We start from the raw sequence: 23,074 nt of genomic DNA, 5'->3' as shown, positions 1-23,074 counted from the left end.
AGAGAGAGAGAGAGAGAGAAAGAGAGAGAGACAGAGACAGACAGGGAGAGAAAGACAGAGCGAGAGAGAGCGAAAGAGAGAGAAAGAGAGAGACAGAGAGAGAAAGAGAGAGAGACAGAGTAATGTATGTAAATAAAGAGAGGACTGTCACCACTGTAGGCTATATTATTGACATCTATAAATTAATTGATTCCATCATTAGATTGATATATGCATTACCCACCTCTGGAATATCAAGTTAAACATTTCACAGCATGAAGGAAAACACTACATAAACTCAATCCATCATCTTCCTGATTATACAGTCTGTGTTTCTATTCCATTAGGTCTGCGAGAGCTCAATATCAACCTGTCTCTTTCTATTGCATTTCAACCTTTATGGAACGTTGCTACAGCCAAAGTGGTGTACATTTACTGAGAGAGTGTTTAAATGCAGAGGTTGCTGTCTGAACTTCAGTGCATAAAAATAGTTTAACGACCTAGGTCTACAAACCTAGGATTGGGGTTGTTGTGGACAATGAACATTACTGGCATTATACTTTCCCTGAGGAAAGAAATGTTCCGGCTGTACTTATTGTTTTTGTCCTGTTTTTTCTTAGTTTCTTTTCTGTTCTGAACAATCTATTCATATTCTTTGAGGAACAAATAATCAATTTAGCCCGTTCTTCAAAGATCCTCAACGTTTCCAAAAGAAGCAGTATGTGGCCAAGCCATACATCTGTTTTAAAGAAGTGATATGCAAAGCAAAAATAATAATAATAACCTCTTTTTATCTGAAATGGCAATCGCTAGTATAAATGATCCTAATAGAATCATATTATGTGTAAGCTGTGATGCCAAGGCAGCGAACCCACTGCTGTCTGCTGAAGGGTAGGTATTCATCTGTCTGCTGAAGGGTAGGTATTCATCTGTCTGCTGAAGGGTAGGTGTTCATCTGTCTGCTGAAGGGTAGGTATTCATCTGTCTGCTGAAGGGTAGGTATTCATCTGTCTGCTGAAGGGTAGGTATTCATCTGTCTGCTGAAGGGTAGGTATTCATCTGTCTGCTGAAGGGTAGGTATTCATCTGTCTGCTGAAGGGTAGGTATTCATCTGTCTGCTGAAGGGTAGGTATTCATCTGTCTGCTGAAGGGTAGATATTCATCTGTCTGCTGAAGGGTAGGTATTCATCTGTCTGCTGAAGGGTAGGTATTCATCTGTCTGCTGAAGGGTAGGTATTCATCTGTCTGCTGAAGGGTAGGTATTCATCTGTCTGCTGAAGGGTAGATATTCATCTGTCTGCTGAAGGGTAGATATTCATCTGTCTGCTGAAGGGTAGGTATTCCTCTGTCTGCTGAAGGGTAGGTATTCATCTGTCTGCTGAAGGGTAGGTATTCATCTGTCTGCTGAAGGGTAGGTATTCATCTGTCTGCTGAAGGGTAGGTATTCATCTGTCTGCTGAAGGGTAGATATTCATCTGTCTGCTGAAGGGTAGGTATTCCTCTGTCTGCTAAAGGGTAGGTATTCATCTGTCTGCTGAAGGGTAGGTATTCCTCTGTCTGCTGAAGGGTAGGTATTCCTCTGTCTGCTGAAGGGTAGGTATTCATCTGTCTGCTGAAGGGTAGGTATTCATCTGTCTACTGAAGGGTAGGTATTCATCGGTCTGCTGAAGGGTAGGTATTCATCTGTCTGCTGAAGGGTAGGTATTCATCTGTCTGCTGAGGGGTAGGTATTCCTCTGTCTGCTGAAGGGTAGGTATTCCTCTGTCTGCTGAAGGGTAGGTATTCATCTGTCTGCTGAAGGGTAGGTATTCATCTGTCTGCTGAAGGGTAGGTATTCATCTGTCTGCTGAAGGGTAGGTATTCATCTGTCTGCTGAAGGGTAGGTATTAATCTGTCTGCTGAAGGGTAGGTATTCCTCTGTCTGCTGAAGGGTAGGTATTTATCTGTCTGCTGAAGGGTAGGTATTCATCTGTCTGCTGAAGGGTAGGTATTCATCTGTCTGCTGAAGGGTAGGTATTCCTCTGTCTGCTGAAGGGTAGGTATTCCTCTGTCTGCTGAAGGGTAGGTATTCATCTGTCTGCTGAAGGGTAGGTATTCATCTGTCTGCTGAAGGGTAGGTATTAATCTGTCTGCTGAAGGGTAGGTATTCCTCTGTCTGCTGAAGGGTAGGTATTCATCGGTCTGCTGAAGGGTAGGTATTCATCTGTCTGCTGAAGGGTAGGTATTCATCTGTCTGCTGAAGGGTAGGTATTCATCTGTCTGCTGAAGGGTAGGTATTCATCTGTCTGCTGAAGGGTAGGTATTCATCTGTCTGCTGAAGGGTAGGTATTCATCTGTCTGCTGAAGGGTAGGTATTCATCTGTCTGCTAAAGGGTAGGTATTCCTCTGTCTGCTGAAGGGTAGGTATTCATCTGTCTGCTGAAGGGTAGGTATTCATCTGTCTGCTGAAGGGTAGGTATTCATCTGTCTGCTGAAGGGTAGGTATTCATCTGTCTGCTGAAGGGTAGGTATTCATCTGTCTGCTGAAGGGTAGGTATTCATCTGTCTGCTGAAGGGTAGGTATTCCTCTGTCTGCTGAAGGGTAGGTATTCATCTGTCTGCTGAAGGGTAGGTATTCATCTGTCTGCTGAAGGGTAGGTATTCATCTGTCTGCTGAAGGGTAGGTATTCATCTGTCTGCTGAAGGGTAGGTATTCATCTGTCTGCTGAAGGGTAGGTATTCATCGGTCTGCTGAAGGGTAGGTATTCCTCTGTCTGCTGAAGGGTAGGTATTAATCTGTCTGCTGAAGGGTAGGTATTCATCTGTCTGCTGAAGGGTAGGTATTCATCTGTCTGCTGAAGGGTAGGTATTCATCTGTCTGCTGAAGGGTAGGTATTCATCTGTCTGCTGAAGGGTAGGTATTCCTCTGTCTGCTGAAGGGTAGGTATTCATCTGTCTGCTGAAGGGTAGGTATTCATCTGTCTGCTGAAGGGTAGGTATTCATCTGTCTGCTGAAGGGTAGGTATTCATCTGTCTGCTGAAGGGTAGGTATTCATCTGTCTGCTGAAGGGTAGGTATTCATCGGTCTGCTGAAGGGTAGGTATTCATCTGTCTGCTGAAGGGTAGGTGTTCATCTGTCTGCTGAAGGGTAGGTGTTCATCTGTCTGCTGAAGGGTAGGTATTCATCTGTCTGCTGAAGGGTAGGTATTCATCTGTCTGCTGAAGGGTAGGTATTCATCTGTCTGCTGAAGGGTAGATATTCATCTGTCTGCTGAAGGGTAGGTTTTCCTCTGTCTGCTAAAGGGTAGGTATTCATCTGTCTGCTGAAGGGTAGGTATTCCTCTGTCTGCTGAAGGGTAGGTATTCATCTGTCTGCTGAAGGGTAGGTATTCATCTGTCTGCTGAAGGGTAGGTATTCATCTGTCTGCTGAAGGGTAGGTATTCATCTGTCTGCTGAAGGGTAGGTATTCATCTGTCTGCTGAAGGGTAGGTATTCATCTGTCTGCTGAAGGGTAGGTATTCCTCTGTCTGCTGAAGGGTAGGTATTCATCTGTCTGCTGAAGGGTAGGTATTCATCTGTCTGCTGAAGGGTAGGTATTCCTCTGTCTGCTGAAGGGTAGGTATTCATCTGTCTGCTGAAGGGTAGGTATTCCTCTGTCTGCTGAAGGGTAGGTATTCATCTGTCTGCTGAAGGGTAGGTATTCATCGGTCTGCTGAAGGGTAGGTATTCATCTGTCTGCTGAAGGGTAGGTATTCATCTGTCTGCTGAAGGGTAGGTATTCATCTGTCAGCGTTGTTAACCCAGGAGGTTTCATTGTGTTTATGCTTCATCCTTTATTTGAATGTATGTAATGTTGTTTCCTACTGAAGCGGCTTTATATTCATTTTCAACTGGCAAAAATAAACTCAGTCAATAAATCAATGAATTAAGAATGTATCTAAAATGAAAAATGCTCCCAAGTCCCAAGAAGTGCTAAAATAATCAAATAAAGTGAATGTGTTAGTTAACTATTACTAACTAACATCTGCTTCCAGCTCACCCTCTCAAACACATAGATCCCCTGAACGCAGCTCACTTTACAGCCCACTTTCACTAACTCAAAGCGTTCTCTCTTTCTGATGATACAGTAATAGCATAAAGTACATGTTTAAGGGTGATACTGGCTCACTCTCAAACACATAGATCCCCTGAACGTAGCTCACTTTACAGCCCACTTTCACTAACTCAAAGCGTTCTCTCTTTCTGATGATACAGTAATAGCATAAAGTACATGTTTAAGGGTGATACTAGCTCACTCTCAAACACATAGATCCCCTGAACGCAGCTCACTTTACAGCCCACTTTCACTAACTCAAAGCGTTCTCTCTTTCTGATGATACAGTAATAGCATAAAGTACATGTTTAAGGGTGATACTAGCTCACTCTCAAACACATAGATCCCCTGAATGTAGCTCACTTTACAGCCCACTTTCACTAACTCAAAGCGTTCTCTCTTTCTGATGATACAGTAATACCATAAAGTACATGTTTAAGGGTGATACTGGATATGTAATGTACAGTGTGTCTTGATCGGTCACTGTTGTTAGCCCAGTACAGGAATGTACAATCTACATAAGACATAATGCCAATGTTCACAGCTCAACGTCAGAGTCATCGGTTCCTCGTGGACCACAGCCACGACATATTGGTGCTATTCCTGCACCAGCACACCTGATTCAACTAGTCAGCTAATCGTCAAACCTTTAAGTAGTGAACTCTGGTGGAACTGTTGGAGGTCTGGAGGAACGGCTTGGGAGACGTTGGTTTAGAGCAGGTGTGTCAAGCTCATTTTGCCCCGAGGTCCAGAGGGCCACATTGAAAATGGGTTATGTTTCCTCGCCCTCTGGTTTAGAGGATGAGACGTGGGGTTTGGGGAACCAAACTCACATGTTTTACATGGTATCTGACACTGATATCTGTATATGTAATGTTGTATTTAGACGGCATATTTGTCTTGAAATGGTGAAGAACAGAGTTTGTGCTCCAGACTCTATGGGAATAGCAGCCAGCATAACAAACCCAATATGACTTACCTGGCCAGCAGTCCCAGTAAACACAAACACTCCTTATACCCATTATATACACACCACTTAGAGGGCAGAATCCATGAAGTACCGTGCAGAGCTATTTGAACATGGTCAGAAAAAGACAGATCTTGACATCGCAGCTCCATGTCTCTCTCACACACACACACACACACACACACACACACGCACACACGCACGCACGCACGCACACACACACGCACGCACGCACGCACGCACACACACACTTCACTTGAGAATGTCTATGGGTAGTATAACAAGAAGGTTCTATTTGGGTTGAACAAGCACTTTGTCATGGTTCCATGAAGACCGCTTCGTACTGTAGCTTGCTGATATACAGGATACTTAGAGAAGTATCAGTAACAAGTTAATGCCTTGTGGGACTAAGTAATGTCCCTCGTTCCCTGTTAAGTTATCATGGCCTGGCACTGTATAAGTGTACTTTTAAGGATTTGCATAAAGAGGGTCTACTTCCTTAATGGATGAAGTGGATAGGTGAATTTCCGCTTGGCTAGACACACAACAGTGTGCATTCCTCTCTGGCCTAGAACTGCTACAGGTCCCAAATAGCACTCTATTCCCTATGATATAGTGCAGTGCTTTTGACTAGAGCACATAGGGTTCTGGTCAAAAAGAGGGCACTATACAGGGGATAGGGTACCATTTGGGATGCAAGCCTAGTCTAGCACTGTGTTCTAGTGCACTACAGCATATGATGTGGGGAATCTGTCTTTCTGAAACAAGTGTCGTACCTTCTGTGTCTCTCTCTCTCTCCTTCCTCCTGTCGTACCTACTGTGTCTCTCTCTTCTTCCTCCTGTCGTACCTCCTGTCTCTCTCTCCTTCCTCCTGTCTCTCTCTCCTTACTCCTGTCGTACCTCCTGTGTCTCTCTCGCCTTCCTCCTGTCGCACCTCCTGTGTCTCTCTCTCTCCTTTCTCCTGTCGTACCTCCTGTGTCTCTCTCGCCTTCCTCCTGTCGTACCTCCTGTGTCTCTCTCTCCTTTCTCCTGTCGTACCTCCTGTGTCTCTCTCTCCTTCCTCCTGTCGTACCTCCTGTGTCTCTCTCTCCTTCCTCCTGTCGTACCTTCTGTGTCTCTCTCTCCTTTCTCCTGTCGTACCTTCTGTGTCTCTCTCTCCTTTCTCCTGTCGTACCTTCTGTCTCTCTGTCTCTCCTTCCTCCTGTCGTACCTTCTGTCTCTCTCTCTACTTCCTCCTGTCGTACCTTCTGTCTCTCTGTCTCTCCTTCCCCCTGTCGTACCTTCTGTGTCTCTCTCTCCTTCCTCCTGTCGTAGCTTCTGTCTCTCTGTCTCTCCTTCCTCCTGTTGTACCTTCTGTCTCTCTGTCTCTCCTTCCTCCTGTCGTACCTACATTTCTCTTTCTATTCGTCTCTCAAATCTATCTCTCCTTCCTCCTGTCACACCTCCTCTCCCTCTCTCTCTCTCTCCCTCCTTCCTCACATCTCCAGTTCTCTGTCTCTCTACATCTCTCTCTCTTCCTCTCCCCTTCCTCCAGTCATACAGCCTCAGACAGACATTTTAATAAAGCACCTATCCAGAGAAGAGGATATGACAACATTGATCATCAGTCTGTGGTTCCTAAAACAATAACTTCTAGCCTAAAACTAGAACCCAGAGCTTCTGACATGCAACATGGAGAGGAGAAATATTTTCCATGTTTAAGATCTTTTTTAGGAACTTCCTATTTCTGACATGTGGTTTTAGATCAGCCTTTGCTACAGCAGCTGTCATGTGGATTCACAAAGAGGAAATACAGTACGATTGTTCAAGAACAAGGATTATTGAGAAATATTGCAGAAGATCAGAAGTTCTGACTGTTTTTCACTGTAATAGTTTGGAAATATTCATGTAGTCTTTACTGTGGCCCACGTTGAAACAACAAATACCTCAAGCAGTGATCCAGTCTTGAGCCATTTTATTGTATCGTGTCATATTGTACATCGTGTCCCCTGATCTGTCATTGACATGGCTGATTAACTTTCTGGAACCACAATGGCTGCCCTGGCACAGTCCAGGTGGGTGACACACCTGGTGGATGAGGTGACTTTCCCTCCCCATGCAATCTAAAGTGCTTATAGCACATGGAAAAGTGCTATATAAATCCAATCCTTATTATACAAGATATTACTATAATATCATCATATTGTAATAATATACGAGTTTCCCTCGTACTTTGATCAGGCACATGCACAGATAGGGCCTTACCTGTGTAGAGAACATGCCCTTTGCCCTTCCAGTCAAGTGTCATTTTGGGTGGTGGTATAATTTCCCCCCCCTATTCCCAGTCTGCCCTGTACTGAGATTACAAGCCCGGTTGGGAGATAGACAGACACTCGACCGGTGACCGTATCTACCTAGTTTAAATACAACAGTACTTCAACAGCAGCATGACATTTGATTTAGCTTACATCATCATCAATATTGCATCTGGTTGGCTGATAGGCAGCAGAGAGAGAGGCAGAAAGATATCAAACAATCAGGAAAATAAATGGAGCGAGCTAACTAGCAGATTTACATCAATCACCAACATCAATGAGCAGCTGATAGCCCATCCTATTTTCCCCATGTCAATCATGTCTTTAGGAGATACTGTAACTAGCTTGCTTACAATTTGTGATGATGAGTTTGTCTTGTTGCAGAAAAAAATGCCCCCTGAAAGCTCTGTGCACGGCCCTGACTTTGAGCCTCTGGAAAAGTGCTTTATAATATCCATCCAAACAATCAGTCAGTATCTCACCTGACAGACCCCACTGATGCACATATCCAGGGCATCGGCCCGGCAACGTGTTCCGTCTAGAACCTTAGGCGCCAGCTCCACCGTTAGGCTCCTCCCCCGCGCCTGGCACCGCAGGGCGCACGCAGCCGAGGGTTCATAGGGCACGGGAATCCACTCGTAGACCATGCCCTGGTACCTGATGTCATTGTGGGCGGAGCACTGCTGGGCTCGGAAGTCTCCCGACTCGACGGGACAGTCCTGGGGAAGAAGGGAGGAGAGGAAAGAAAAGGAAGATGGAGAAGGATAAGATGGCTCAGCAGAGGGAACAAACAGAAGAGATAACAGCTTACAGTGGGGCAAAAAAGTATTTAGTCAGCCACCAATTGTGCAAGTTCTCCCACTTAAAAAGATGAGAGAGGCCTGAGAGACAAAATGAGAGAAAAAAATCCAGAAAATCACATTGTAGGATTTTTTATTAATTTATTTGCAAATTATGGTGGAAAATAAGTATTTGGTCACCTACAAACAAGCAAGATTTCTGGCTCTCACAGACCTGTAACTTCTTCTTTAAGAGACTCCTCTGTTCTCCACTCGTTACCTGTATTAATGGCACCTGTTTGAACTTGTTATCAGTATAAAAGACACCTGTCCACAACCTCAAACAGTCACACTCCAAACTCCACTATGGCCAAGACCAAAGAGCTGTCAAAGGACACCAGAATCAAAATTGTAGACCTGCACCTGGCTGGGAAGACTGAATCTGCAATAGGTAAGCAGCTTGGTTTGAAGAAATCAACTGTGGGAGCAATTATTAGGAAATGGAAGACATACAAGACCACTGATAATCTCCCTCGATCTGGGGCTCCACTCAAGATCTCACCCCGTGGGGTCAAAATGATCACAAGAACGGTGAGCAAAAATCCCAGAACCACACGGGGGGACCTAGTGAATGACCTGCAGAGAGCTGGGACCAAAGTAACAAAACCTACCATCAGTAACCCACTACGCCGCCAGGGACTCAAATCCTGCAGTGCCAGACGTGTACCCCTGCTTAAGCCAGTACATGTCCAGGCCCGTCTGAAGTTTGCTAGAGAGCATTTGGATGATCCAGAAGAAGATTGGGAGAATGTCATATGGTCAGATGAAACCAAAATATAACTTTTTGGTCAAAACTCAACTCGTTGTGTTTGGAGGACAAAGAATGCTGAGTTGCATCCAAAGAACACCATACCTACTGTGAAGCATGGGGGTGGAAACATCATGCTTTGGGGCTGTTTTTCTGCAAAGGGACCAGGACGACTGATCCGTGTAAAGGAAAGAATGAATGGGGCCATGTATCGTGAGATTTTGAGTGAAAACCTCCTTCCATCAGCAAGGGCATTGAAGATGAAACGTGGCTGGGTCTTTCAGCATGACAATGATCCCAAACACACCGCCCGGGCAACGAAGGAGTGGCTTCGTAAGAAGCATTTCAAGGTCCTGGAGTGGCGTAGCCAGTCTCTAGATCTCAACCCCATAGAAAATCTTTGGAGGGAGTTGAAAGTCCGTGTTGCCCAGCAACAGCCCCAAAACATCACTGCTCTAGAGGAGATCTGCATGGAGGAATGGGCCAAAATACCAGCAACAGTGTGTGAAAACCTTGTGAAGACTTACAGAAAACGTTTGACCTCTGTCATTGCCAACAAAGGGTATATAACAAAGTATTGAGATAAACTTTTGTTATTGACCAAATACTTATTTTCCACCATAATTTGCAAATAAATTCATTAAAAATCCTACAATGTGGTTTTCTGGATTTTTTTTCTCATTTTTTCTATCATAGTTGAAGTGTACCTATGATGAAAATCACAGGCCTCTCTCATCTTTTTAAGTGGGAGAACTTGCACAATTGGTGGCTGACTAAATACTTTCTTGCTCCACTGTACATGTGGAAGACCCAACTCTTTGCCAACAGCGAGCCTTTACTAAGTCTCTCCTTAGGCCTTGCTTTACGCGCACACACACACAGACACGCACACACACGCACAGACACACACACGCACAGACACACACACACGCACAGACACACACACGCACAGACACACACACACGCGCACAGACACACACAGACGCACGCACGCACGCAGGCAGGCAGGCAGACAGACAGACACACACATACACACACACACACACACAGACACACCCTCCCTCTCTTTCTCATTGAACTACATGGATGGGACTTCATAAAGTCAAGTGTTTCTCTCTCTCTCTTGCTTTGTTGATATCCATCTCTTTCACACCGGGAGCGGTGGTCTAAATATTATGCTGGGAACTCATCCCACTGGTCATGATTGAAATCATAGCTAGTCTGCAATACATTCCAGACACAAACCACCTCAATAGAGTAATAGAAACAGTACAGACTAGTCTATCTTTGATTGAAATGCTGTGAGAACGACTGTGGTTCCGCTGCTGAGAATAGAAGGCATGTTGATATGAGGTTGTTTTCTTCTGTTCATTGATGGAACGTATGATTTTACCATGAGGTCACCCACAGTGCTGAACATGACTGTAAAATACAGTGACGACTGACGATATTGAGCCAGTGCTTCTCACTGTTACCAGCAAAGTTATAACAATATATTACCAGTTATAAACTGGAATAGGACTAATAACAAGTTATATGTGTTACATTGATAAGCTTTGGAAATGACTCTGTTGGGGCTTCATAGCGTAGACTAGACTTACCATGTTACTGCACGTTCTGTAGCGGATATTCTTGCCTTCACAGTTCCTACAAAGCAAAATAACAAACCAACATTGTTAGTACAAATTGAAACCAACGGTTTACAAGGAAATGGTTTGGGCTTGAGTGTAATGGTTAATAAAAGGTTTATTTGTGAGGGGAAAGCTATATAACACACACCATATCAAACACGTATCATAGAATAGCTTAATATCCCTCAGGGAAATCTGTTTTGTAACAAAGAAAAGCACCATTACACAGAAACGTCTACAACAACAGTGGTGTTTTGTTAGTTTCTTGGGAAGGCTCAGGAGTTACACCTTTGTGAGTCTGGAGGATCGTGGCTGGAGTCAAATCGGGACTGACAGACATTTCATCCTGAATTATAGCTGCCTGTCTCACACACACACACACACACACACACACACACACACACACACACACACACACACACACACACACACACACACACACACACACACACACACCTGTCAGACCAAACCACGCTTCATCTGCCAACCATCAGATCTCATCGAGCCAACGACCATCTCAGGACCCCCTCTGGGCTTAAACAAGCAAATCAACCTCTCTCACACAACAAACACACACACACACACTCTGACACCCTCCCACACACACACACTAATCGGTTCACCTCACTCTGTCAAAACCAACTCCTGCCTCGTCTGAAATCCACCACAGCGTAACACTCCATTCCCTCCCCCTTCCTACACCGTATGGACACGCTACAAAATCTGTTCCACCTTGTTAGAAACAATAACTGCAGCCCATCACCCAGTGTGTGTTAACTTCCACTTCGCCACATTTCTCATTCTCACCCCCGGGGGTAGAATAACATTGGTCTAAACTGGTAGCAGCTCATTTGTTCGGGGCAATGCCCCAAATGGCACCCTATTCCCTACACAGTGCACTACTTTTGACCAGAGCCTTATGGGCCCTGGTCAAAAGTAGTACACTACATTGGGAATAGGATGCCATTTGGGACGCAAAGCGGATGTTAAAAAGCTTCAGTCTAATCGTCCATTAGGGTGAACGGGGAGTTGGAGACCACACTATTGCCATTCAGCCTGCTCCAAGGAAAAGCAGGCACCGAGGCAGAGTAGGAATGTCTCTGTCTTAACGAACCAATTAATGGCTTTCCCTCATCGAGATGAATCACTCATCCACACTGGGTTATACGTATAGGCTGGAGACAGGCACATTCACATGCATACAGACATACACGGACACACACACGGACATGCACGCAGAGCCACATGCTCACGCACACACACACGGCTGTGTGTAGACCATGCTTTCAGGGTCTAGGAATGTCTATGAGGTGGCTATTTGTCTTCTAGCGGACAAACAGAGAGCAAAAGTCCACAGACATGAGGAAGGATAGGCAGCACTGTGTCTAATGGTGTAGGGTGAAGTTGCCCCTTGACACTGATCTTGGGTCAGTGTTTCGTTTTCTCCACTAATAGTTAAGGTTAGGGGAAACTGATCCTAGATCTGTACCTAGGGGCAAACTTCACCCCGGAGCGTGTCTAACAGAGTAAACCAAATCTAGCATTATCAGGTGTGTAAGTGCTGGGCAGGAACAAAAGCCTGCATACCCTGCAGCTCTCCAGGACCGGGATTGAAAAGAATAGTGCTGCTCTAATTCAAGTCTAGACAGATATTCCTAGACAGATATTTCCTCCCAGTCACTGGATGTTTCTATAAGGACAGATGAAGTTAGCAGGAGTCTGGGGGGGAGGGGCCTTAGAGAAGACAAGGCGCTGGGCACACAGCGTCTGACGTCCAAGAGCAACATGGGGCCAGACACTACCCCAGTTTGTCTGTGTATCTCTGTGTGTGTGTGTGTGTGTGTGTGTGTGTGTGTGTGTGTGTGTGTGTGTGTGTGTGTGTGTGTGTGTGTGTGTGTGTGTGTGTGTGTGTGTGTGTGTGTGTGTGCGTGCGTACGTGAGTGTATCTCTCTCTGTGTGTGTGTTTTATGTCTGGAGTAAGCTGGAGTGGGTCAGGGAGAAAGAGATGACAGTATACTTAAGGTGTTCTCTGCAGTCTTTCTATGTTCCCCTTCATCTACACAGGCAGCTCTTCTGCTGGCTTAACCCTAACACCTGACACACACACACACACACACACAATCCCAGTGCGCTCGAGCAGGTGTGTTGGCTGATGCAGGGAATTAGAGATATTGCTCAAATAACTGTAAATCTCCCTGTGGGGGAAGCAGGCAAATCAAGCCCACAATCACTTCCAGACTTCTACACTCATTTAATCAATGAAGGGAAGTCAGGACAGAGGTCTGAGGTTGTGTTTCAAATGGTACACTATTACCTATAAAGTGCACTACGTTTGGGGAAAAGAATCTGATTGGTGAACTGGAATAATTGTTATCTCATCCAACAACCCCTATATTTTTTATTTTATTTCACCTTTTATTTCACCAACAAGTTCTCATTTATGGCCACTTATCATTCAGTTAAGTTGCGTCCCAAATGGCACCCTATTCCCTACTGTATATAGTGAATACAGTGCCTTCAGGAGGTATTCATACCCCTTGACTTATTTGGATTAAATTGATTTATTTTCTCACCCATCTACACACAATATCCCTTAGGGACAAAGTGAAAAGATTTTAGAAATGTTTGCAAATGTATTGAAAATGAAATACAGACATATCTAAACTACATATGTAATCACACCCCTGAGTAAATAATTTTTTACCTGTTATTCATCTAAAAATGGTTTGTCAAATTGGTCATTTATCACTGCTAAACAACCATTGTCATGTCTTGCCATAGATTTTCAAGTAGATTTAAGTCAAAACTGTAACTAGGTCACTCGGGAACATTCTCTGTCTTCTTGGTAAGAAACTCCAGTGTAGATTTGGCCTTGTGTTTTAGGTTATTGTCCTGCTGAAAGGTGAATTCATCTCCCAGTGTCTGGTGGAAAGCAGATTGAACTAGGTTTCCCTCTAGGATTTTGCCTGTGCTTAGCTCCATTCCATTTATTTTTTATCCTGAAAAACTTTCCCATGAACAATTACTGTCACGTGTGCTCCCTCTCTGGCCTCTAGGTCACCAGTCTGCTCGTCATGGCCCACACCTGTCACCATCGTAACGCATAATTACGCATTATGACACTCACCTGGACTCCATCACCTACTTGATTAACTGCCCTATATTTGTAACTCCTTTTGGTTCCTTCCCCAGTCGTCATTGTTTCTGTTCCTGTTTCATGTCAGTGCACAGTTTGTGTTACGTGTTTGTTTCATTTATTTATTAAATGTTTTCACTCCCTGAACTTGCTTCCCGACTCACAGATTACAGCGTTACAATTACAAGCATACCCATAACATGATGCAGCCAATATGGAGAGTGGTACTCAGTTATGTGTTGTATTGGATTTGCCCGAAATATAACACTTTGTGCTTTGCCACATTGTTTGCAGTATTCATTTAATGTTTGCCTTTTTGCATACAGGATGCATATTTTGGAATTTTTTATTCTGTACAAGCGTAGAGTAACTACAATGTTGTTGATCCATCTTCAGTGTTCTCCTATGATAGCCATTAAACTCTGCAACTGTTTTAGAGTCACCATTGGCCTCATGGTGAAATCCCTGAGCGGTTTCCTTCCTCTCTGGCAACTGAGTTAGGAAGGATGTCTGTATCTTTGTAGTGATTGGGTGTATTGATACACCATCCAAAGTGTAATTAATAACTTCACCATGCTCACAGGGATATTCAGTGTCTGCAGCATGTTCTCTCTGTTACTGCACGGTAAGAGGTACCGGAGCACCAAGTCTACCCAACAGCCATCAGACTGATGAATAGTTAATTAAACGGCTACCTGGACTTTCAGATTTTTACGCCCTATCTACATAGTACTTCAATATGTACATAGTACTTCAATCAATTACCTAACCAATCCTTAAAGTACATATTATCTCAATCACCCCAACTACTTGATACCCAGTACACTGACTCGGTACCGATATTCCTTGTATATGGCCTCGTAATTTGTTATTATCCCCCATATATTTTGTTATGCTAAGAATACTTTCTGAAGGTACTGTATGTACTCCCTATAGACAGGTTGGTTGTTTAGAAACAAAAACGATGCATGCGCAACTATGGGGCAAAACAAACATGATGACACAACCGGCTCCACGCATGTGTCTGCATGCGCCATCATGCGCATGTTGAGTTTGTCTATCCCCACCAGACTCGATCAGGACACGCATATCAAAATGCACTCTGAACCAACTATATTCATTTGGGAACAGGTCAAAACACATATGAAACATTAATTCCCATTTAGCTAGTTTGCTGATGCTAGATAATTTGTCCTGGGAGATAAACATTGGGTTGTTATTTTAACTGAAATGTACAATGTCCTTTTTTTGCTGGATCTTTGTAGAATTTGGACCAATTTTGAGTCACACAATTGTGTGTTTTCTACTCCAACAATTAATTCATGGATAAAAGGGGAATCCTAGTTAGTTTCTAGTAATCTCTCTTTATGGCAGTTGGCAACCAACTTTAAGGTGCATTACTGTAACCAACTGCACTGGAGTGTGGAACTCATTCATTTTTCAATCACCGATGTAGGGATATGCTCCTAAAAACCAATGAGGAGATGGGAGAGGCAGGACTTGCAGCACGTCATGCATATAAAATAGAATCAAGTTCTATTTCAGCACCTAGCTACGCAGACGCTTGTTGGCGAGCGCAATGACTGAACAACATGTATGTGCACATTTATTTTGCACTGCTAGCACACAGTGATAACATGTAAACTATATTTGGTATCCAATATTTATTGAAAACATAAATACAATTGCACAATAATCACTTGTCTCTCAAATTCATCATTACAGTTATTGGTCAGCTAGCTAGTAAATGTTTTGCCATATTAGCATAACCATGACATTAGTCAAAACAAGACATGGTATCAAGAACAAACGTAAGGAAGTCCAGAGAGTACAAATTAATAACTAAAATATGTATCTCATTATCACCACATAAATGTTTTTTTGTCTACACACACAATAAGCACCTCATCAAGAAGCCCTGTTGCTGTGTTGACTGCAATGTGCTCGTGGGGAATTTAAGCCCTGAACAATGCCTGACAGGCATCCCTGTCTCCCAGGCTGCGTGGCACACCCAAGACCACGGCCAATCTCATGCAAGAAACAATGCAGCTAACTTGGTTAGTATTATGAGCTAGCTAGTTAGGTAGGTAGTATTGTTAGCTATCTAGCTAGCTTGTTATCTATGCTGGTTGTTAGCTTGCATAGCTTATACTGTACGTGTATAATTATAAGGGACACTTCATGTTTCGTGGATAAAATGTATATTTTCAGTGGGTGAGCTCCATTCCTGACAGGCTGTAAAACCTGAAGTGTACCTTACAATTATAAACATATCAATTATGCAAGCTAACAACCAGCATAGATAACTAGCTAGCTAGCTCACTCACAAGACTAGCCAAGTTAGCTGTGTTGTTGCTTGCATGCGATTGGCTGTGGGGTGCGGCAAGCTGCCTGTCAGGCATCGTTCAGGGCTTAAATGACCCACGAGGGCCAAGATGGCCCCACGACCTCTTAGCTCAACACACAGACTTCTGCCCCATTGAAGCGTTTGTATCGTTTTCGTAACGTTGTCAGCTAACCCATCTATAGTGCATTACTTTTGACCAGGGCACAAAGTCTGGTAAAAAGGAATGCACTGCGTGGCGAAACGGGTGTCACTTGGGACGTAGCAGAACTATGTCAAAAAGTAAGATAAACAACAGTCATATGTATTGTAGTAACACCACTTCCTATTGCATTAACACAAGCTGCCCTTGTCAATGTCTTTGAAAGGCCAAAGAGAGGGACATTAAAAAGGAAAGATATACATCTGTGTCCCATCAGTAACCCTACACCCCTCTGAGCACCACTCTTAACACACAGGAAACATTCAATTGAGCAACGATGATCCCAATTTGACAGAGCAGGGTAATAAAATCTGCCCTGAATCCGTCCAAAGGTCAACACTGTGTGTGTGTGTGTGTGTGTGTAATTGTCTTCTCCCTGTTTCTATTATAAATGGATACAGGATTAATTCCATAATCACTGTTGCCAATTAACCCTGTTTAGTAGCTCTATCGTTTGATTTGTATTTTTATATTTGTGCTGTTGTAAACCATTTTACTTTTCATATTTGAGTCATTTAGCAGACGCTCTTGTCCAGAACAACTTACAGTAGTGAGTGCATACATTTCCATACCTTTTCGTACTGATCACCCGTGGGAATTGAACCCACAACCCTGGCATTGTCATGCTCTACCAACTGAGCCACATGGGTATGATTTTGGCAGAGAGTAATTTCCCAACACTAAGGTGATGCACAGGTTGAGTAGTGTTCAGAACAATGGAGAATAATACCAATGTTGTGCTAGGAGGGATGTGTGTGTCTACGTGTGTCTGTCTGTTTGTCTGTCTGTTCCTCTGTTTGTCTGTCTGTTCCTCTGTTTGTCTGTATGCGTCTGCGTGTAGTTCCAGGAGTAAACTCACTACCATTAGGATGCAATTAGGATGCAAGATTGGATATAATGTGAATGACTGGCAGCTCTTCTCCCATAAAGTTGACCCTTGTTGCTCTCTAAAGAGAATGTAAACTGTAACATCTACTGAATTACAGGATTTAACCTCCCATCCTCCCCAGGATCTAATCTCCCATCCTCCCCAGGATCTAACCTCCCATCCTCCCCAGGATCTAACCTCCCATCCTCCCCAGGATCTAACCTCCCATCCTCCCCAGGATAGAACCTCCCATCCTCCCCAGGATCTAATCTCCCATCCTCCCCAGGATCTAATCTCCCATCCTCCCCAGGATCTAACCTCCCATCCTCCCCAGGATAGAACCTCCCATCCTCCCCAGGATAGAACCTCCCATCCTCCCCAGGATAGAACCTCCCATCCTCCCCAGGATAGAACCTCCCATCCTCCCCAGGATTTAACCTCCCATCTTCCCCAGGATCTAACCTCGCATCCTCCCCAGGATGTAACTTCCCATCCTCCCCAGGATAGAACCTCCCATCCTCCCCAGGATTTAACCTCCCATCCTCCCCAGGATCTAATCTCCCATCCTCCCCAGGATTTAACTTCCCATCCTCCCCAGGATCTAATCTCCCATCCTCCCCAGGATAGAACCTCCCATCCTCCCCAGGATGTAACCTCCCATCTTCCCCAGGATCTAACCTCACATCCTCCCCAGGATGTAACTTCCCATCCTCCCCAGGATAGAACCTCCCATCCTCCCCAGGATTTAACCTCCCATCCTCCCCAGGATCTAACCTCCCATCCTCCCCAGGATTTAACTTCCCATCCTCCCCAGGATCTAATCTCCCATCCTCCCCAGGATCTAACCTCCCATCCTCCCCAGGATCTAACCTCCCATCCTCCCCAGGATGTAACCTCCCATCCTCCCCAGGATGTAGCCTCCCATCCTCCCCAGGAATGTGTGTGTGATACTGACCCTCCGTTGAGACACCTGCGTAGAGAGTAAGAGGCCCCGCCTCCACAGGTGCGTGAGCAGTCGCTCCAGGTGCCCCATGCATCCCAGCCACTGTCCCCGTCCTCATCTGATCCAGTCATACGAGACGCCTGAGAGAGAGGGGAAAGAGGTTAGAGTATACCTTACACATGCATGGCACGCATGTACGCACACACACACACACAAATAAGCACACACACAATAACACAAAAAACGTGCTACTATGTGTTATTGTAGTGAATTGGGGGGGTAGCCTTGGCTGAACTTGGGAGTTTGAAGAACAATAATCCGATTTTTCTTACAGTCCCTGGAAATGTGTCTTTTGCTTTTTGACCAAACACCACAAGACCCACACAACTCTGAGGGGCTAGAAACACAGGTGCTGCTTGTCATTCCAACACGTGTTGTTATGACAAGAGAATCAAGCTGCTTTTCTAAATCACAAGGGCCTAATCCCAAACTGCTTGTCTAGATCACTAGGGCCTAAACCCAAATCGACCCTATGCCCTATGCACTTGTGGAGATCAGAGAGGATTTGACAGATGTAAGCAATTTGGAAATAGCTCCAATGTGCCCTCTGAGAGGCGAAGGGGAAGTTTCCATACATTGCTTTTACCAATCAAATCTTCTCAGATCTCCACAAGTGCATATCGCGTAGGGGGCTTTGGATTGCAGCATATTCTATGGAAATACCTTTTTGCAAAACACTCCTCATCAGTGAGCATGATCGTGGATTTCAGAAGGTTCTCCTGGCTGTGTGTTATGAGCGTATTAAAGCCCAGGTGAATGAGAGGGTTCTCCTGGCTGTGTGTTATGAGCGTATTAAAGCCCAGGTGAATGAGAGGGTTCTCCTGGCTGTGTGTTATGAGCGTATTAAAGCCCAGGTGAGTGAGAGGGTTCTCCTGGCTGTGTGTTATGAGCGTATTAAAGCCCAGGTGAATGAGAGGGTTCTCCTGGCTGTATCTCACCAAAAATAGGAAAGTTGGTTTCCTGTGGCTCAGTGATGTCAAAGCAGACCCTCTAGTGTCATAGAGAGACGTAATATGACACTGTGTGTGTGTGAATCTGATGGTGTTTTTCAGGGAGACCAGGCCCAGTAGACTTGGGACTATCTCACACTGTGCCCTTCATGTTTAGTATCACCAGACTCACAACTGGAAATATGTATTTACTTTGAACTATTCAATACTGTGTCTGCATCCCAAACAGCACCGTTTTCCTTATATAGTGCACTACTTTTAAACATAGGGCTCTGGTCAAAAGTAGTGCACTATGTAGGGAATAGGATGCCATTTGGGAAACAGAATGTTATTTCTGGATGAGAGTGGACATAGACCTTCTACAGAGCATTTCTCTGGGCGGAGTTTAAATTGCTAACACAGGAAAATGTCTAATTCTTTTGACATTGTTATTTATGCCTGGTTACTGATGGTAGAATGTCTTACAGTACATTCCTCTGACGGTCTTATTTCAATCTCTCTTCCAGACCCCAAATCACCCTGACCTTGGATGAAATCAGAACGGTCGCCATTCTAGAATGTTTCTCTCTCATATGCAGTACACACATAGGCACATACTGTACACACATAGGCACATACTGTACACACATAGGCACAGACTGTACACACAACCAGATACAGACATGTGCGCAGACAGACAGACAGACAGACAGACAGACAGACAGACAGGCACGCACGTACGCACGCACACACACACTTTATTTATTTAACTAGGCAAGTCAGTTAAGCAGAAATTCTTATTTACAATGATGACCTAGGAACAGTGGGTTAACTGGTCTAGGAACAGTGGGTTAACTGCAGATTTCTACCTGTGTGTGTGTGTGTGTGTGTGTGTGTGTGTGTGTGTGTGTGTGTGTGTGTGTGTGTGTGTGTGTGTGTGTGTGTGTGTGTGTGTGTGTGTGTGTGTGTCTGTCTGTCTGTCTGTCTGTCTGTCTGTCTGTCTGTCTGTCTGTCTGACTGTCTGTCTGTCTGTCTGTCTGTCTGTCTGTCTGTCTGTCTGTCTGTCTGTCTGTCTGTCTGTCTGTCTGTCTGTCTTTTTTGTCCGTCTGTCTGGATCTGATTCTGAAACCCCTTGCTATTGTTTGACTTCCAACCCCCAGACTAGACCAAAGCAGGCTAATGAGATACATTTTCAGTCAACTTACTAATGGAATGAGAGACCACCTTTTGTTACTAAGCTGGCTGGAAGCTGACATCCAACAGTAATAACATTGCGATGAGGAGAATCTGTCCGGGACGTCTGGCTGAGACGACTGGCTCGCTCTATTGTGTCAGTTCTGAATAGCTCTGTATCAGCATTCTGTAGCCATTTCCACTGACCAGATTAGTGATCACCGCCCCATCAAAACACATTGAGAGGGAGAGAGAGAGCTGGGGAGAGGGAAAGAAAGATGGAGAGAGAGAGAGAGAGAGAGAGAGACAGAGTATGAGAGAGAGAGAAAGAGATAGAGAGAGAATGAGAGAGAGAGAGAGAGAGAGAGAGAGAGCTGGGGAGAGGGAAAGAAAGATGGAGAGAGAGAGAGAGAGAGAGAGAGAGAGCTGGGGAGAGGGAAAGAAAGATGGAGAGAGAGAGAGAGAGACAGAGAGAGAGAGAGAGAGAGAGAGAGAGAGAGAGAGAGCTGGGGAGGGAAAGAAAGATGGAGAGAGAGAGAGAGAGAGAGCTGGGGAGAGGGAAAGAAAGATGGAGAGAGAGAGAGAGAGAGAGAGCTGGGGAGAGGGAAAGAAAGATGGAGAGAGAGAGAGAGAGAGACAGAGACAGAGAGAGAGAGAGCGATCTGGGGAGAGGGAAAGAAAGATGGAGAGAGAGAGAGAGAGAGAGAGAGAGAGACAGAGACAGAGAATGAGAGAGAGAGAGAGAGCTGGGGAGAGGGAAAGAAAGATGGAGAGAGAGAGAGAGGGAGAGACAGAGACAGAGAATGAGAGAGAGACAGAATGAGAGAGAGAGACAGAATGACAGAGAGAGAGAGAGAGAGAGAGAGAGAGAGAGAGAGAGAGAGAGGGAGAGAGAGAGCTGGGGAGAGGGAAAGAAAGATGGAGAGAGAGAGAGAGAGAGAGAGACAGAGACAGAGAATGAGAGAGAGAGAGAGAGAGAGATACAGAATGAGAGAGAGAGAGAGAGAGAGAGAGAGAGATCCCTCTGCAGCCCAGCCTGCTATATTCCATTCTCTGCTCTGTTCATTCATTCATCCTACCATGCATGATGCAACAACTGTCAGCCAAATAGCACAGAGCTATAGGATATCATATTATTATAAAAATCATTTTTGGTACATTAATTGGTGCATCCCAAATTACATACTATTACCTACATAGTGTACTAATTATAACCATGGCCAATAGGGCAATAGTCAAGAGTAGTGCACTATGTAGGAAATAGGGTGCCATTTGGGATGTAGATCTAAGAGAGTTTTTCAGAGAGTTTCAGAGAGATAAAACAGTGTTGCATATTTTGTTTACATAAGTTGTAACTGCTATGGAGTTGCTATGGTGTTGCTATGGAGTTGCTATGGAGTTGCTATGGAGTTGCACAGATTATAGCTGGCAGCATTCATCTGTCTATGTGTAAAACACAAGTTGATCTGTATTCAATGGGACATGTTCAAGGTGATTACAGAATTCCTCATCTAGCTGCTTCTAGTGTGCGTGTCAGCTGTTGTGTGTGTGCACATGTGAGCTGTAGCTGCTGTCAGTGTGTATGTGTGCAGATATGTGTGTGTGTCCTGCAGCCTGCAGTGTGGAGGCTCCTACTGTCTGGCTAGACTCAGCACAGTGGAGGGCTGGATGGCTGAGGTGCTGAGGGTTTAGGGTGGATACAGCCATCTGTCTTTCCTACTTAACTTCATCCTCTCTACCCCTCCATTGGTCCTCGCTCCCTCATTCCTGTCTAGTCCAACCTCCTCTGGGCACTCTCTTTCTCTCTTTCTGTTTCTCTGTCTCTCATAAACAGGGCATCCTGTCTCTGAGTCTCATCCAAGACCTCTACATGGCAGCTCTCCATCCTGTCTCTATCCCCACCCTTCCTCTCTTCATCCTTCCATCTCTCTCTCTGTGTGCCTCTCTCTCTCCCTATATGTCTCTCTCTCTCTGTGCCTCTCTCTATCTCCCTTTCTGTCTCTCTGTCTCTTTGTCTCTCTCTCGTGTGTGTAACACACGCTGTGGCACACGTACACCCACAACCTGTCTAGTAGGTCCTACAAGGGTTGAATTGCACTGTCTGGAGGACAGTTTAAGAGCAACTAGGTGTGAGTCAGAAAACCCATAGCCGGTATCTGGAAGCCCCATTAGAGAGAGCTCTATGAGGCTCCCTGAAAACAAGACTGGGAAGAAAATGCTACTCTTTTAGCCCTACCGTACCATATCTGTACTTAGCCAGTCACAAAGGGCGTGTACCATATCTGTACTTAGCCAATCACAAAGGGCCTGTACCATATCTGTACTTAGCCAGTCACAAAGGGCCTGTACCATTTCTGTACTTAGCCAGTCACAAAGGGCCTGTACCATTTCTGTACTTAGCCAGTCACAAAGGGCTCTGTACCATTTCTGTACTTAGCCAGTCACAAAGGGCCTGTACCATTTCTGTACTTAGCCAGTCACAAAGGGCCTGTACCATTTCTGTACTTAGCCAGTCACAAAGGGCCTGTACCATTTCTGTACTTAGCCAGTCAGAAAAGGCCCTGTACCATTTCAGTGCGTCACACATGGCTGTCTTCAAGTAGGAGGTCAGATAGGGGTGGTGGTGGTTCAGAATCACACTCATGTGATGAGTAACTTTGAGAACTGAAGACTTTTTTCTATTTTCCTATTTTCTCAAGGAACTAATGCCTAGGCTTTAGCTCAGCAGGGGAATGTGGTCTTATGGAGAGCCGGGTTCGAAACCTGGTCAGTCACAGTAAAACGTGTACTCTTTGACCAAAGAAGACACGGCTAGCTATGTTCCCTGACCTCCTACCTGTCGTCACATGGTTGTCACCACCAGTTAATTTGGCTTAGGCACCAATAAC

General features: G+C 44.8%; 1 protein-coding gene across 1 annotated transcript in view; it reads right to left on the bottom strand.

The window, feature by feature from the left end:
* LOC149971460 (ADAMTS-like protein 3) overlaps window positions 1-23,074 on the bottom strand; it is a 231,058-nt gene that overhangs the window by 109,534 nt on the left and 98,450 nt on the right. The window contains exons 4-6 of the mRNA XM_090222838.1: window positions 18,037-18,164; window positions 10,502-10,547; window positions 7,796-8,032 (exon numbers count right to left, since the gene is read on the bottom strand). Of these exons, the coding sequence (XP_090078964.1) occupies window positions 7,796-8,032; window positions 10,502-10,547; window positions 18,037-18,164 (411 nt within the window). The remainder of the gene's footprint in view (window positions 1-7,795; window positions 8,033-10,501; window positions 10,548-18,036; window positions 18,165-23,074) is intronic.

The sequence above is a fragment of the Oncorhynchus mykiss genome, chromosome 26 (genome assembly GCF_057628025.1).
Source record: "Oncorhynchus mykiss isolate SJ-2025 chromosome 26, ASM5762802v1, whole genome shotgun sequence".
NCBI classification, from domain to species: Eukaryota; Metazoa; Chordata; class Actinopteri; order Salmoniformes; family Salmonidae; genus Oncorhynchus; species Oncorhynchus mykiss.
The sequence above is the reverse complement of the archived record's forward strand: the minus strand, read 5'-3'. Positions and strand labels throughout refer to the sequence as shown.